This window comes from Octopus sinensis, linkage group LG1 (genome assembly GCF_006345805.1).
Source record: "Octopus sinensis linkage group LG1, ASM634580v1, whole genome shotgun sequence".
Classification (NCBI taxonomy): Eukaryota; Metazoa; Mollusca; class Cephalopoda; order Octopoda; family Octopodidae; genus Octopus; species Octopus sinensis.
In genome coordinates this window covers 102,670,502-102,688,001 of record NC_042997.1, presented here as the reverse complement: position 1 = coordinate 102,688,001, position 17,500 = coordinate 102,670,502, and the positions used below count along the sequence as shown (strand labels likewise).

The following is a 17,500-nucleotide window of genomic DNA, read 5'->3' as shown; positions in this document are numbered from 1 at the left end:
GCAGATAAAACTGGCCTGAATGTCTATCCTCGCCAGACATTGACATGAAACTTCAACATTTCATGTCTGTAATGCAAGCCATATGCTACAAACGTGTCCCAGAGAGAAAGGCCACTGTACACAAGAACAAAATCCCCAGAGAGAGGAAAATTCTAATGAGACGGCGTACAAAAGTTTCAAATCGCCTAAACAAACAAATTGAAAGTAGTGAAAAGTCCCGCCTGAAAATAAAACTGTTGGAAATTGAAAAATGTCTGCAACTCTCCCATGAAAAAGAAAGAGCAGACAAAGAAGCCTGGGCTATAGACAACATAAAATCTAACCCCAGAGCTTTCTACAGGTATGCCAAAGAAACAGCTACGGTGCACTGTAGGATATGGCCACTCCTTGAAAAGGATGGCACACTCACAGGAAATCCAATGAGGGTAAGTGAAATACTAAATGAGCAATTCAAGAGTATTTTCACTCCACCCCTTGGGCATTTTCAAGTCAGCAATCCAACTGACTTCTTTACCACTGCAGATATAAAATCAGAGGCAGCGATGATTGATTACATCAATATAAAGGAAGACGATGTAATAAAGGCTATAGATGAAATGAAAACAAACTCAGCTACTGGCCCCGATGGATTCCCAGCAATCCTTCTAAAAGTATGTAAGAGAGTCCTAGCAAGACCACTGCAGTTCCTCTTTCAGAGCTTCCTTGCAACTGGCAAACTTCCAAGAAAACTGAAGGAAGGTAAAATATGCCCTATTCATAAAGGAGGTAGCAGAGCGGAGGCCAAGAACTACAGACCTATCTCTCTGACCTCACACATCAGCAAGGTCATGGAACGAATAGTCAGAAGGAAACTAATCACCTTCCTTGAAGAAAATGACTTGCTGCCTGACACCCAACATGTTTTCCGACCAGGAAGAAGCTGCTTAACTCAGCTCCTACAACACTATGACTGGGTGCTGAAACGACTGCTCAAACACTCAAATGTGGAAGTGATATATCTCGACTTTGCAAAGGCCTTTGATAAAGTCGATCATGGAATGATATGTCACAAACTGCGTGATCTTGGCATAGTTGGAAAATTGGGAGAATGGCTTCATGACTTTCTGAAGGATAGAAGTCAGAAGTAGGGAGCGGTGTTCCGCAGGGCACTGTTTTGGAACCACTACTGTTCGTAATGGCCCTCTCAGACATGCCCTCAGCTACTCAGAGAGCCACGATCACAAGTTATGCAGATGATACAAAAGTTTCACAGGCAATACAGAACCCTGAAGACACTAAGCACCTGCAATGTGAGCTGGACAAAATATACAAGTGGGCTGAAAAGAATAGCATGCAGTTCAATGCTGAAACGTTTCAAGCTTTATGCTATCAGCATGCAAAACTAAATGCAATACCCAATGAATACACTGGACCTGGAGGGATTGCAATCCCAGAGGCACAATCAGTGCGAGACCTGGGTATTTACATGAGTGATGACGCAACCTTTCGTGTACATGTTGCTAAATTGGCAATGAAATGTAGGCGGCTGGCCGGATGGATTCTTAGAACCTTTAGAACAAGAGACCAGGAAACCATGATGGTCCTCTGGAGGACACTTGTCCTAAGCCACTTTGACTATTGCTCTCAGCTATGGTCACCATCCAGTGTCAAGTTGATCACAGAACTTGAGGCGATCCAACGAAGCTACACGAAGAAGATAGCCTCTATGCAGCATATAAGCTACTGGGAAAGACTCAAGAGATTAAGACTCTATTCCTTAGAGCGTAGGCGAGAAAGATATGCCATAATATACATCTGGAAGATCCTAGAAGGACTTGTTCCAAACTTTGGCATCGAGAGTTACACAAATGCCAGAACTGGGCGCCACTGCGTGGTGCCAAGGACTCCAAATTTGCCATCAAGATGTAGGACAAGATACTGTGATAGCCTGGGCTTCAGAGGCCCACAGCTCTTCAATATCCTCCCGAAGAACCTGAGGGACCTGCATGGGGTGGATGCAGATGTCTTTAAAATAAAACAGGATCTCTTCCTGTCAGGTATCCCAGATGAACCAACTTCACGGCGGAGGGTGCAGATGAGGGCAGCTGCATCGAACTCTCTCATGCACCAAATGGCAGTTGCCAAAAAGCTTTCGTGAAGTAAAATCATGTAGCAACACCAAATGGCGGTGCCCCAGCATGGCCGCTGATCGTGAGCTGAAACTAGATAAAATAAAAAATAAAATAAAATAAATGTATGATTCAGCAGATATTATATACAGATATAGGGTAAGAATTATTAATTTAATAATTAATAAATTTTACCATGTGATTGTTCTTATAGAAGAAACTCCATTAACCAAATTTGAAACTTAAAACATTAGTACCTGTTGCCTACAATACATTTATCATGTTAAATATTTAAGGTAAAAAAATTGAGTAAATAGATAGAAAAATGTATTTATCTGTGAAGATTTAATTTAGCTTTAATAAAAAACATTAATAAACTATAGAATATCTTTAACTTAGCTATACTCTAATATTTGATTACCAAACTATTTTACAAAACAATCACACTTAATATTTTTAGATTTTAGTTCACATAAAATAATTATAAAATAATAAAATTATAAAATTATATAAAAGTACGTATCTAAATTATAATCAACAACTATAGCAATTAGAAATCCATATTTTTTCAATCAATAAACGTATAAATAAATAAATAAATTACTCCATTATTACTCAAATAAATATTATAGATATCATTCCGAAAATATTTATGAAATAAAAAATAAATGAAAAATTCCAAAACTAAAAACGTATAACTTATCGTTTATAAAATTATTTGCGAAAAAAGTACTAATCATTATTATTATTATTATTATTATTATTATTATTATTATTATTATTATTATTATTATTATTATTATTGAGTGAGAGAGCAGTTCATGCCATCAAAGTGACACTGGGGTAAAATATACGAAGCCCAATATACCCATCATGACTACCCGTCTGATAAGGGTACACCAGGCACATGCATCACAACCATATGTGCGCGACATGGTGATCTCATATCAAGATAAACAGCACATGACCTTGCAGGTGGGTCCCAGTTAGAATTTTCTTCAGCCCATCTCGCTCAAAAGGTCCCTGAATAAGGTTGTCTAAGGATGTTGAAAGAACCACCCATGTTTCCAGAGGTGAATTATTCAAACCCACATGGCTATGATGCTCCCCCACTACTTCTGCTCGTGATCAGAGATGCACATATCGTCAGCCACTAAGGTACATGCTCAACTAGTTAAGGTCAAACAACTGACAAGCAAATCTGTGGTATTGAGCAGAATATTTTCTGTAGCCCATCTTATATACCACATTATTATTATTAGTATTATTATTATTATTCAGGTCACAGCCTGGAATTGAACTCGGAGTCTTGGGATTAGTAACCACTACGCCATTTGCCCACATTATTATTATTATTATCATCATTATTATTATTATTATTATTATTATTATTATTATTATTATTGTTATTGTTATTGTTATTATTATTATTATTATTATTATTATTGTTATTGTTATTGTTATTATTATTATTATTATTATTATTATTATTATATTATTATTATTTATTATTATTATTATTATTATTTCTGTTGTTATTGTGGTATCTGTTTTTTGCTATTAGGTACTATCTTCAAATAAACTAACTACATGTGTGCCGGATTTATGCAATGCTGTGATCCGAAACGACACACTAACACATCTAAATTTATCAAGTAAGAATTTTTCTTTCACTTCTATTCGGCAGAGGATTCTAATTTTAATTTGGTTCAATGTACAATTTTGTGTAAATACAAATTGTACAAGTATGTATATCTGTGCGTGCGCGTGTGTGTGTGTGGTGTGTGTGTGTGTATGTGTGTGTGTGTGTTGTGTGTGTGTGTGTGTGTGTTGTGTGTGTGTGTGTGTGTGTGCGTGTGTGTGTGTGTGTGTGTCTGTGTGATTCCCTTGTGAACAACATGTCACTTCTCTTGAAATCAAACAAACTATGCCATAAAATATTTTCATACTTAGCATAATTATTTAATTACTCATTAAGTGAGAAAAATACAGTAAATATTGAAAAATAATGCTCGAAATATTAAATTCAGAGCTCTGAAATTTAATTTAGCATCAGTGTATTTCACAGTTGTATTAGCTCTGAGTATAACATTCAAAGTATGTGTGTATGTGTGCTTGTTGTGTGTAGATTACAGTACTATACTATTCATGAAACATTGTCTAATGTTTTGTTTTTGGATTTGGTTTGCAAGATTCTTTATATGAGTTCGTGTGTTGAAGCATATTTTGTTGTGTCTGGGGAGGGTCATTTTCTTTTTGTGTCTTATAATATAAAACACACACCGGTAAAATTTCCACTTTTTCTTATTTTTATTTTCCTAAAATTTTAGGAAAATTTTAGGAAATTTTAGGAAAAGAAATTTTAAGAAAATAAAAATAAGAAAAAAGTGGAAATTTTACCGGTGAGTGTGTTATATTATAAGGCACAAAAAAGAAAATGATTCTCTCCAGACACAACAGAATTGTCTAATGTATATAAATGTTTTAGATATTTTTTAAAGCCAAAGTTATAAAAAAATACTATAATACAGGTTGATTGTTAGTACTATCGACTATATACATTTCACACACACTCACACACACATATACATATATACAGGCAAATACACACAAACACACATACACAGATACACACACAGAGGTTCATATATACATGAGGGTGCGCGTACCCGCGTGTGTGTGTTTCTGCGGGCGTGTACGCGCGCATGTGTGTGTGTGTACAGGTAACCAAATCATGGAACAAAACATTTTATCTTATTCTGTGCGTTTATATGGATATGAATATCGGGCTTTCCTCATCAGTTGTTAGCTGAAGATAAGGCAATTTCGATAAGATTTACCCTTCAGGATTGCTCACTTCAAAGTTCCAGTAGCTTCTTAAATACTTCCAATGAACGGTGTCGTCCGGACAGGATGCTACAAATGTATGGGACGACGAGATAGGAAAACAAGTATACGAAAAGTTAGCTACAACAAATATTTAACTCTGTCGGCCTTAATGTAAAAGTTGTTTGCTGAGTCAAACTAAACACAGGACGAAGTGATACGGAATATTAGTTTCAAATTTTAGCACAAGCCGGTAATCTTTTGGAGAGGGGCCGATTCGATTACATTGTTCAACTGATACTTATTTTATTGACCCCGAAAGGATGAAAGGCAAAGTCAACCCCGGTGGAATTTGAACTCAGAACGCAGAGACCGACGAAATGCCGCTAAGCATCTTGCTCGATGTTCTAAATGATTCTGCCAGCTCGCCGCTTCAAAGTGACACGGAATATTAAATCATGAAAGTTATCCAATTGTGGTGAAAATTACAAGATACCAGAGACGATTGTGCATAATCTCAGGATTTCTGCTAAAAAGATAGCTTACTGGACGTTAGACCTTGAACAAAGAGAGAGATACGTATATAACGGAGAACAAAGTTACAGGTAGGAGTCCCATGTTCAGAAAGGAAGACGCATGCGTAGGCGATAGTTGTGTGTGTGTGTGTGTGTGTGTGTGTGTGTGTGTGTGTGTGTGTGTGTGTGTGTGTGTGTGTGTGTGTGCGTGCGTGTGTGTGTGTGTCTGTGTGTGTTTGTGTGTGTGTGCGTGAATTCACTTTGGGTATAAACCTTGTAGTATGCTATAGAAAGCGCGTTTACAGGTATTGGCTATTAAATGCTATTATACAGTGTGACGGATCATATCACTGAATATACGTCTGGAAATCTGTGAAATACCTGCAGAGTATATTCAAAAATACGAATTAGAGAAAAATGGATCGAGCAACACGCTCCATTGCGTAATACTATAATTGCTTCGTCGTGATAGAACAATTGTAGTATTTTGCAGTAAAGCGCGTTGCTCAATCCATTTTCTCTTATGCATTTATGTGTTCGCGTGCATGTGTGTGTGATCTTAATGTTATTGATTTCATAGTTGTGCTATGTCCCTTCTATTAATAAAATAGCTACTTCAGCTGGAAACTGAAACAGTCGTAGATTGTAATCAACTAAATTTAATCAATATCAATTATCCTTGTAAAATTATGTTTTACTTAACGACATTAGCGATATAAATTAAGAAGGTCGTACTTGCTCAAATCTCTTAAGCTCGAAATTCATTTGAAATCAGAATGCTCTTTTTGTTGTTATTGTTGCTGTTTGTTTGTTTGTTTGTTGAGCGTTTGGGAGAAGTCCGAAACGTGGTCCTTTGCTATTCATGCAGAAGAAAAAGCAGGTCAACCCCCGACACCGAGAGCATCGATGGTTGGATGAATGCGCATCCAGGCTCAGCGGCTGCGTAGGAAGTCGGGGACAAGAAACAAGAAGAAAGAGTGAGAGAAAGTTGGAGCGAAAGAGTACAACAGGGGTCGCCACCCCCCACCCCCTGTTGTTGCTGTTGTTTATGATATACAAGTACAGCAGTCGTATATCTTAATGTTGCATTGATGGTCACAGGCTGAACTATTAGAATAAAGTTTGTCAATAGAAAGGTACCTTACCTTGTCAAGTATCGCGCTCGCAACTTTTATGAAGCAATAATTTTCAGAACGAATGTACACATAGTATGTATACTTGGAATAGAAAATTGAGTGTGTGTTTACTACCTTCAAAATATTAGTTTCCTTTTAAATTAGCAGAAAGGTTATATATTTTAATGGAAACATAAATATGATAGTGTCATGATGTGCATACCTTTTAGAATGTCATTTACACAATAAATGAAGCGATTGACTTTACGAAATCGATTTGTAGATCAAATTTCATGTACATTATTAAGAGCTTACATTTTAACGTATTGTAGTCTTCACGTTAAGTCTGAAATGTTATGGGTTGGTAGTTTGTTAAAATGAATGAGTTAGAAGAGTGTATGAAAGTATTTTATGTATGAAAATATTAGCACGTGGTTCAGTGCATTACAAGAAAAGAAATAGATATATTTCTAGTGACGGAATATTAAATGTCACAGCAATGAATCCTATTCTAAGTTGTTATTTTACTTATTGGCTTTATGTAGGTAATCGCTTTCAGAAAGCAAAATTCTGTTCAAATTTATAAATAGCTTTGATCAATATCTAATCGCGAAAGTTTATCAGCTAAAACAATCATATTTTCCAGCATACAAGTCGAATTTTTCAAACCAAAATTTACAGCCTAAAGAGGTTGGTCGCCTTATATACCAAGATGATTTTGGAGGACCAAAAGTTCCATATACAATACAACAGGATTGGAAAGATAGTGACGGTGTTTGAATTTTTATACTACATATTTACACTATATAACTATGTTGACTTATATGCTGCAAAAAAGGGTATTTATTTCTATTCCACTAGACAGCTAATTCAAGTTATTTGTTTTTGCTCTCTAGGTAACGATTTAAATGATTCTTCAGCGTCTTCTCTGGCTTTATTGATATCAGTAAGTGGTTCCCTGCTTTAATTTATTAATATAAATGACAATTTATATCATAGTGATTATAAATATTAGGGTCATTTGTTATATGTTCGTATCTTGTTCCCAATGTACTATTGTGCTCCTATACTATGTCCCATAAAAGCTTTTAAATCGAAACCACAAAAAAAAACGCAGATTTTACCAGGTTGAGATCTCTTAGAAGATGTATTACCGTCCATAAAGTGTTTCTGGTGGCCTTAAAGTTAAAGCTTATAAACTGACTGTGTCGTTAGGATACCATTGAAGGCCGATGCTTGAGGTAGCGCGTGAAAGGCAAGTCACTTAGTCGGAGGTTACCTTTCTGAAAACAATTAAACAAGCTGAGTTTATAGTTGAGCTGATAAATTTTCTGGGCGGAGTAAAGTTCTATTTCCATTAATTTATATATATATAAATATAAATATATTATCCACTTCAGGGGCGCTCCACTCTAAGAAAGTACTTATTGTTGAAAAGACGTGCAGAGGAGTATCAAGCGTAGAAGTCCAAGCAAGCAAAGGAAAGAAAAGAAACAAGAACTTTATAAATACAATATCAAAAACAGGTTGTACAGGAAGATTACTAGCTTAGAAAGATATGTATAATAGTTATATTGCGAATAATAGATATGTATGGTTAGTCCACATTACTCCGTAAGGAGCATCGGGTGGGCTTTCCGGTTTCTCTGGTCTATATATTTTTCTCTGGACAGAACGCCGGTCCGTTGCCGGATAACTCATTTTTTACCAGCTGAGTGAACTGACCAGTGTGAAATTAAGTGTTTTGCTCAACACCAAAACACATCGTCCGGTTCAGGTATCGAAACTACAATCTCAACATCCAAACCATTAAGCCATGCGCCTCCACAATAAGCATATATAGTGTATGATAACTGAAGTTACATATCAAAAAATAGAATCGCTATTTTTTGCAAGTTACTTTAACTCAATAAACTTGACATATCTCAACGAAAAATAGTTTCAAACATGGCATTTCTCACGAAAAAAAATATCGGTATATAAATCTGCTTCCCACAGTTAAGGGTTAGGAAATTTTGAGTGGATATATCTGATTTCCACAATAAAATAGTTAAATGGTGGAGACAAGTTAAAGGTACCTTGACATAAACCACCTGATATCATGTATAAATGGTTAATAAGCAATTCCAAAGTAAATATTTAAAACTGAATAAGTTAGAAACACACGATATTAAATCAATATGCCTATGGTGAAATTTAGGAACAATTTTTGGTCTTTTTACAGAATGCCAGAAAGTTAGAATATTTGGACATTAGCCACAACAATTTGGAAAACAAATCTGGAAAAATAATTGGACCGGCACTTCCTGAGAGCAGTTCTCTCAAACATCTCAATATGAGTTGGAATAATATTAGATCAAATGGCTTGGAAGCAATAGGAACTGGTTTAAAAGTAAGTATAACTTTTGTAAGAGATATAAATGCTCTGGATGGAGATTTAAGAGTCTTGGCTATGGACCCACAACAATACTGGCGACAGGATTTGAACCATCAACCAACGTTCGATCAATTCGAGTCGTAATGTCTACACATTAGTAATTAATGTCATTAGAATTGTTTGGTTAGTAACGTAGGGCAATAGATAAGCTCTTGGTGAGTTAAAACTACGATCAATTTTCTATCCCCAGTTCGTGTAAGGTCATTTCACGTGTGTTTGTTGTAATATTTGTTAAAAAGGAGAAAGAGAAAAACTTATGTTTCACTCCAAAACTAAGATAAGCAGACAAGACAACGGATAAACGCTATATCCAAGCAATATATTAGAGTATAACGAAAGAGAGGACAGGATCATTAATTGACAGTATGTGTAAACAATACGAGAGACATGCTCATCCAAGCAATACATAAGTAGTTTTAAAGGTGATAATTGACTTAAGAGCAGCAATTTAAGACCGATAAAATCAATAAGTCCAATAACGAAACTCTAACCACTTACTGGGCAACCGCTTTTACCAGTTACACTACAGAGTTACAAAGTGCCTCTCATTCCATCTCAAATTATATACTATGAACTATTTATCTTATTCTAATTTAACTATTTCATCTCCATAGGATTTCTTAGCGATCTAACAGTAGCAGAATGGACTAGTCTATTAATATACAACGTGTGAAAAATGTCCTACTTCAGTTCGATGTTTTCAGCGAGAAACTACCAATTCGTAAAATTGCTTTATGAAATATATTCATCACATTTCGTTGGAAAAAATCCAGCTGAAATAGGAAAACTTATAATGTTGGACATTAGTTAAATATCCGTTCCTGTTAGAGCTATGTTACTGATCAATTATTTTGTAGAGATAATATAGTACAGCTACAAAAGCAGAAACAATTTATAATTTTTTTAATGTAAACACTTGTCTGCTGAGAATGCTGCTGTTCTTCATGTATGAATGTCTTTGCACCTCAAGACAAAGTCGCATCTTTTGGTGGCGCTATATCTTGATGGAACCTCTCTCCATGTTCATCACTCACATCGCCTGCATTCCCTGAGAAGAAGGACAGATGAGAATGAAGAAAATGTATCTTAAGTGACATATTGCACCTGAGATCTTGGTAGCACTTGATTAGGCTCTCCACTATACTCTCTTGCTGGGCCACTTCTTGCTTTTCCAGAAGCCCTTTGCACACATCTTTGAATGCATACTGGGCCGCTAGCTCAGTTTCATCCATTTTCGCCTCGAAGTCCTTATCAGCTATAAGTTGACGAATCTGAGGGCCTACGAATATGTGCTCTTTAATCTTGGCTTCACTTATTTTAGGGAAGATCGCCTTGAGGTACTGGAAACATAGCTTGTTATGTTACAGTGCTTTGGTAAATTACTTCATTAGGCCTAGTTTTATATGCAGTGGTGGTAAAATGATTTTCTCTTTCTTAACTAGTGGCTCATGATTTACATTATGGCATCCAGACATCATAGTTTTCCGAGAAGGCCATTCTGAGCGTACATAATGTTCTGATCTGGCCCTACTGTCCCACTTTCAAAGGAAGCACATAAACTTGGTGTATCCAGTTTGTATCCCATTAAGTAGGGCTACTACTTTCAAGTTCGCACAAATTAGCCGCTCATGCTCCTAGTAACTTATGCGGTCTAGAATAAAAACGAAGTTTTCATGTCTTTCTTAAAATGACTGATTGAGCGATTGAAACTGGAGGCATGGTGTTCCCAATGTGCAACAGAACCGCTTTTGTGTTGTAAAGAGATGCATCTATGAATAACCTCCACTCATTGAACAGGGCATTGAACAGGTCTCTGATATCATTACAATAAGTCAAGTTGTTTTCCAAAGTGAAGGATTGCTGTAGATCTGCAAAACGCTTCCTAAATACTGTACTTCGAGCATCTTTATCCAATAGGTTCCATTGTTGCAGACGTGAGGTTAGGACTTAATTCTGTTGCTTAGTAAGTGTAAGATCACGAACTAGATTATTGAGTTCAGGTTGGCTAATGAGGTGTAGTTTCTTATCAGATTTACCACGGATTTGGACCCATATAACTATAAAAATATTGAGTGTAATTTTATAATCTTCATACGTTAGGTTGAAAAATACCTTAGGGACACTCCATTAAAGTTATATCAAAATCCGTTGATAAGTTTTAGAGTTTTCAGTTTCGGCCCAATACTGTTTGCATTCAATTCCTACGGAAGCATCAGTGTATTTAACATAAGTAAGATGGTAATTTACGAGAAACTGGAGAGTCACAGAAAGAAACAAATGTTATATTCGGGATCTACACACAAAATACCCCTGGAAAAGTTTATTTTCATTTCTGTTTGTTTTTGTTTTTTGTTTCTTTTTTGTTTTGTTTTTTTCATTGTTATATGGTGTAATTAATATTGCATTTAAGGCTGCGAGCTGGCAGAATCTTTATTGTGCCGGGCCAAATGTTTAGCAGCATTTCGTCCGTCTTCACGTTCTAAGCTCGACTGCTGCCCAGGTCCACTTTGCCTTCCATCCTTTCGGGGTCAATAAAATAAGTACCAGTTGAACTAATCGACTTATCCCGTCCTCCGAAACTGCTGGCCTTGTACCAAAATTTGAAATCAATAATTTACATTGCATTCTATTTGTAATTTCAAGGTTTTCAATGTATCAATCATTTCCACTCTAATAATAACGATTTATAAAATTTTCACAAGGTCACAAATTTGGGAGTAAAGATAGAGAAGACTTAATTAACGCTATTATTCCCTAAATACTAATGTCAATATGGCTGACAGGAGTAAGAGAGCGAGTTGGTAGAATTGTTAGTGCGTCGGATAAAATGCTTAATGGTATTTCTTCCGGTTTTTTACTTTCTAAGCTCAAATTGCGTCAAGATCAACTTGGCTTTTTATCTCTCTGAGCTTGATAGAATAAAATATTTATTTCTTTATTGCCCACAAGGGGATAAACATAGAGGGGACAAACAAGGACAGACAAAGGGATTAAGTCGATTACATCGACCCCAGTGCGTAACTGGTACTTTATTTATCGACCCCGAAAGGATGAAAGGAAAGTCGACCTCGGCGGAATTTGAACTCAGAACGTAATGGCAGACGATTACGTTCTGAGTTCAATATTGGAGTGAATATAATTAATTTACTCCTATCCTCAAAATTGCTAACCTTGTGTTTGACCGGATGAATCCCAAAGTTAAACACGACTTTATTTGAACTCATAACGTAAGCGAATGAAACAAAATACAACAGAATGTCCAGCACTTTTCCGTTTCTATAATAATAACATTGTTAAAAAATATTCTTAATTGAATAAGCTATACTTTCATTACAGAATAATGATACTCTGACATACTTTGACGTCTCTTGGAATGGTATTGACAAAAATGCGGCTAAAACAATCGGTGAAGCACTGAAATCTAATTCCACATTAGAACATTTAGACATCAGGTAATCTCTGTTGTTATATACAATGTATATACTCACGTAAAAATCGAATATTTTTGACTAAAACTTGGGATGCGACCAGTACACGTAATATATTTGAGGAGCTGAAATTCAAGGTTCACCGTACTAGTAGCAGAACCCCAAGTGATCTTTTAAATCAGTGGTTCTCGGCCATTTTTATCTATGGATCACTTTAATTACTATTTTCTCTTATGGACCACCACAGCCATTCGGTGTTTAAAAACTAATTTTATAGATGCTTCTTTCAAAATTCATCTTCGGTTATTCATACGTTTACTTGCATGGGTTGAACTATGTAAGACTTTAGAGAAAGAAACCTAACTGTTTCTTGCAATACATACAATTAAATGAAAACTTTTCATACACCTTCAAAGTACTGCTGTAGATTTCTAATTTACTTTTTTGCTAGTGTGGACCCCCCCCCCCGCCAGAAATCTTATACGGACTCCCAAGGGTTATATGGACCCCGGTTGTGAACCACTGTTTTAAATGAGTAAAGGAAAAAAACATTGAACTGCAGTATCTATAATAATCCAAACATGATGCGTTAAATCACTCACATTAAATCACTCGTCCTATTAAGAATATGACGTAGCAGGCTTTTATGAATGTTAATTTTTGCTGTTTTATTTGTATCCGTCACACTTGGACAACTACATTTGTCGAAGTCCCACATATCACTGTGACTGCATATAACAGAGCTTAATTACAAATTAGGTATTTTTATTAAAATTAGAATGATAAATACGATGAATGAAAATTAATATGTAAGCTTTATTTCTGCATACAAAACTATTAAGGTTGGTGCATAATTATTGCGGCTTTTTTTTTTTTTTCAATAAATTTTATTCAAAAAATTTAAACAAAACGCCAAGCAGAAATTGAAGTAGATGGTGAATATGCTCCGGAATAATCACTTAAAGATGTTTTTGTTAAATGTTCTTATTGCTTTTGTTGAATAAAATTTATTGAAAAAAAGCCGCAATAATTATGCACCAACCGAATATAATAGAAAATAAAATTACATAAGTCTTACAAACTTTAAACTCAAAAGTTCATTAAAATCACATAATTTTCTTATCTAGATAAGTAATCAGCTTTTGTGCAATCCTCGTTCTCTGCCAAATTAATAAATCATATCGTCTCGTGAACCTTTTGCACTATTTGGCACTTACCTTAAAACCCAAAATGCTAGGCTTCTTTGATTCCTTTTGGGCATAGATTCGGATGGCACCGAGTTTTATACAATACTTTCCGTCATTTGTATTCTCTGCTTCTCAGCTGTATTCATACAGGAATTGTTGGATGATGAATCTCTGCGTACCTCTGCATCTAAGATATAACCATAATGAAAAATAAATGCATACAGCTAGCTAATATATTATATATATATATAGGGAGAGTCTGCAAAAAAAAACAAAAGACGAAGACAGGTGGTGTACAAAGCAAACAGATGTATTAGTATAACGCTCAGGAATAGAAAAAGTCTTTTACGTTTCGAGCCTACGCTCTTCTGCAGAAAGGGACACAGAAAAAAACAAGGAGATAAACAAGGAGAGAAAAAATGTGTGTAGTGGCTAAGGGAAAGGTGTTTAGAAGCCACGCTGCAATTGTTTTCGTTCCAGCACACGATTTCAGATCAGGTCACTTGCTATGCAAGGACATCTCTCTCTCTCTCTCTCTCTCTCTATATATATATATATATATATATATATATATATATATATATATAGATATATATATATATATATATATATATATATATATATATATATACATATATAGATAGATAGATATATAGATATATATATATAATATATATATATATATATATATATATATATATATATATTATATATAAGGGCTTAGTAAAATAAATTACTTTGCCACATACTGAACTCATTAGAAATAGCAGCTAAAGAAATTTCTTCAGCTATTTCTAATACTTAAAGAAGATCTCTCTCAGATAGTGTTTGCCTAAACTAACTCACAAAAGTATGGGGGAAAAAACATTAAAAAATCAAGTGCAAAGGTTATTTGAGAACTAAAAGTGCTATCAAATTCGAATATGCAAGCGAAGAATTTCTGCTCTCCCCTTTCCACCAGCGTGGTTAAAATTGACAAACACCATGTATTAACGCAGAATTTAGCAGAGAGAGATGAATTATAATTTCAACAATTGAGGGTAAAATTAATTCAACTCTCTCTGCTAAATTCTGCGTTAATACATGGTGTTTGTCAATTTTAACCCACGCTGGTGGAAAGGGGAGAGCAGAAATTCTTCGCTTGCATATTCGAATTTGATAGCACTTTTAGTTCGAGCAGAATTCTAGAGGTGATTAGAAGCCGAAAGGGTATGCTCCCGACTTTCAGTGTTCCAAATCCGATTCAAGGAATTCTGAGCTGAAGAAAGAAATGTCGAATTGACTAATCTAGAAACGTACGTTCTCAAATAACCTTTGCACTTGATTTTTTAATGTTTTTTCCCCCATACTTTTGTGAGTTAGTTTAGGCAAACACTATCTGAGAGAGATCTTCTTTAAGTATTAGAAATAGCTGAAGAATTTCTTTAGCTGCTATTTCTAATGAGTTCAGTATGTGGCAAAGTAATTTATTTTACTAAGCCTTATATATAATGTAATATTTTGAATCGCCTATAATGGTCCCTTTACATACTGAATACTTGGTGAAATTGATTAATAATTAATTAATTTTACCCTCAATTGTTGAAATTATAATTCATCTCTCTCTGCTAATTCTGCGTTAATACATGGTGTTTGTCAATTTTAACCCACGCTGGTGGAAAGGGGAGAGCAGAAATTCTTCGCTTGCATATTCGAATTTGATAGCACTTTTAGTTCGAGCAGAATTCTAGAGGTGATTAGAAGCCGAAAGGTATGCTCCCGACTTTCAGTGTTCCCAAATCCGATTCAAGGAATTCTGAGCTGAAGAAAGAAATGTCGAATTGACTAATCTAGAAACGTACGTTCTCAAATAACCTTTGCACTTGATTTTTTAATGTTTTTTCCCCCATACTTTTGTGAGTTAGTTTAGGCAAACACTATCTGAGAGAGATCTTCTTTAAGTATTAGAAATAGCTGAAGAAATTTCTTTAGCTGCTATTTCTAATGAGTTCAGTATGTGGCAAAGTAATTTATTTTACTAAGCCCTTATATATAATGTAATATTTTGAATTCGCCTATAATGGTCCCTTTACATACTGAATACTTGGTGAAATTGATTAATAATTAATTAATTTTACCCTCAATTGTTGAAATATATATATATATATATATATATATATATATATATATATATATATATATATGTATACGAGCCGTCCATGGGACTAACCCCTTTATGGATGCGAAACCATTCGTCACTCTATGACCGGACATAGATTTAACTGCATGTAATATGTGTGTGTGTGTGTGTGTGTGTATTTATATGGTAGTTTAATGTATCACGCTAATTTTACAACATTAATTACAGTTTTCTTCCTTAATGTAGTCGAGAAAATCCATAACCTAATATCTGCATGAACTGCTTTATCAAAAGAAATGATGGGTGGGATATTCATTTCCATGCCTTATCATATATAAGTACTGTCCCGAGTCTGAGGACTCATAGGACCACTAACTCGGTTTCCATGACGTATAAGTGACCGAGATCACAACATGCCTCCTGAACGAGACACCATCTGCTGAGAGGGAGATCACAACATGTCCCCTGTACGAGACACCATCTGCTGAGGGGGTATACAGTTACAGCTGAGTGAACTGGAGCAACATGAAATAAAGTGTTTTGCTCAAAAGCTCAAGCACAGCTCGATCTGGAAATATAAACCACGACTGCAATATCGTGAGTGCAATATTCTAACCACTTGGCTACGCGCTTGAACACATGTCCAAAGAGCAAATGTTGGTTCGTTTTCAGGGTGCGTGTGCATATGTGTATGTTCATATCAGCCCTTTCCTTTCATATCATTCCCCTTTCCTTCTCTCTTTCACATACACGCAAACACACACATGCACACACTCACTACTCACTATATCTCCAGCATTTCTACTTCTTTCAGCAATTGTCGAATTAACGCTGAATCTTCCGTGTTGATCGCATTCGGAATAGGTAGCAATAGCAGTCTTAAAGTTCTAAAGGTTAGTCTCTCACTTTCTCATGCACTCTCAGTCTCCTCCTCTCTCTCCCTCTCGTTCTCTCTCTCCCTCTCGTTCTCTCTCTCTCTCTCCCTCTCGTTCTCTCTCTCTATCTTTCTCTCATTCTCTTTTTCTCTCTCTATTTCTATCTATCTCTCCATTTTTGTATGTCTATATTAAATAAAACATCAAAACTTCACTTCAATAAGTGTTATAGTAATGCAAGGTTTCAATATTAAGTCGATTTGTGTTAAAAATTAACATGACTTGAGCCTCAAAAACTTGCGTTTGTGAAAATCAAACCCACGCAAATAAGGAAACAAATATACATATGCATAAATATAGAACAAGACCCTGAACATTCCTAACCTATAAAATCATGAAAATTTATTAAAACCATACAAAATTTTGAATGGAAAATTTTCGACCTGTCCTTTAACATGAGCTGCCAAGTTCATCATCACAATCATTTAATTCTGTTTTCCATGCTAGCATGGGTTGGACGGTTTGACTAGAGCTAGTAAGCCGGAGAACTGTACCCGGTTCCAGTCTGATTTGGTACAGCTCTCCAGTTGTGAGTGTAGGAATTATATTTACATGAACTGTTACATTATTTTACATATGACCCGTCTTTACAGCTGTTTCAATGCATCTGTGAATAGTGACTATCATCACGCATATTGCAGTGTTATCGTTCTCTCCGTATTAATATTTGTTCAAACTTTTTCATATAGCGGACTCACCTGTTTTTATGTCTAAAGAATATTTTTTATAGAGGTTAAATAGTAGTTGGTTTTGCATTCCTTCAAGACACTAGCAGGGAATCTATTAGAGCCAACTGCAAAATAATACTTGGTTTCGTTTATTACTGCAAA

The 17,500-nt window shown here is 35.4% G+C and overlaps 1 protein-coding gene across 3 annotated transcripts in view; it reads left to right on the top strand.

The window, feature by feature from the left end:
- Positions 1-17,500, top strand: part of LOC115218898 (leucine-rich repeat-containing protein 74B-like) — a 75,316-nt gene that overhangs the window by 45,674 nt on the left and 12,142 nt on the right. For all 3 annotated transcript variants that reach the window (XM_029788940.2, XM_036503456.1, XM_036503457.1), the window contains 5 exons: positions 3,673-3,763; positions 7,461-7,510; positions 8,789-8,956; positions 12,338-12,453; positions 16,550-16,628. In XM_029788940.2, the coding sequence (XP_029644800.2) occupies positions 3,673-3,763; positions 7,461-7,510; positions 8,789-8,956; positions 12,338-12,453; positions 16,550-16,628 (504 nt within the window). The remainder of the gene's footprint in view (positions 1-3,672; positions 3,764-7,460; positions 7,511-8,788; positions 8,957-12,337; positions 12,454-16,549; positions 16,629-17,500) is intronic.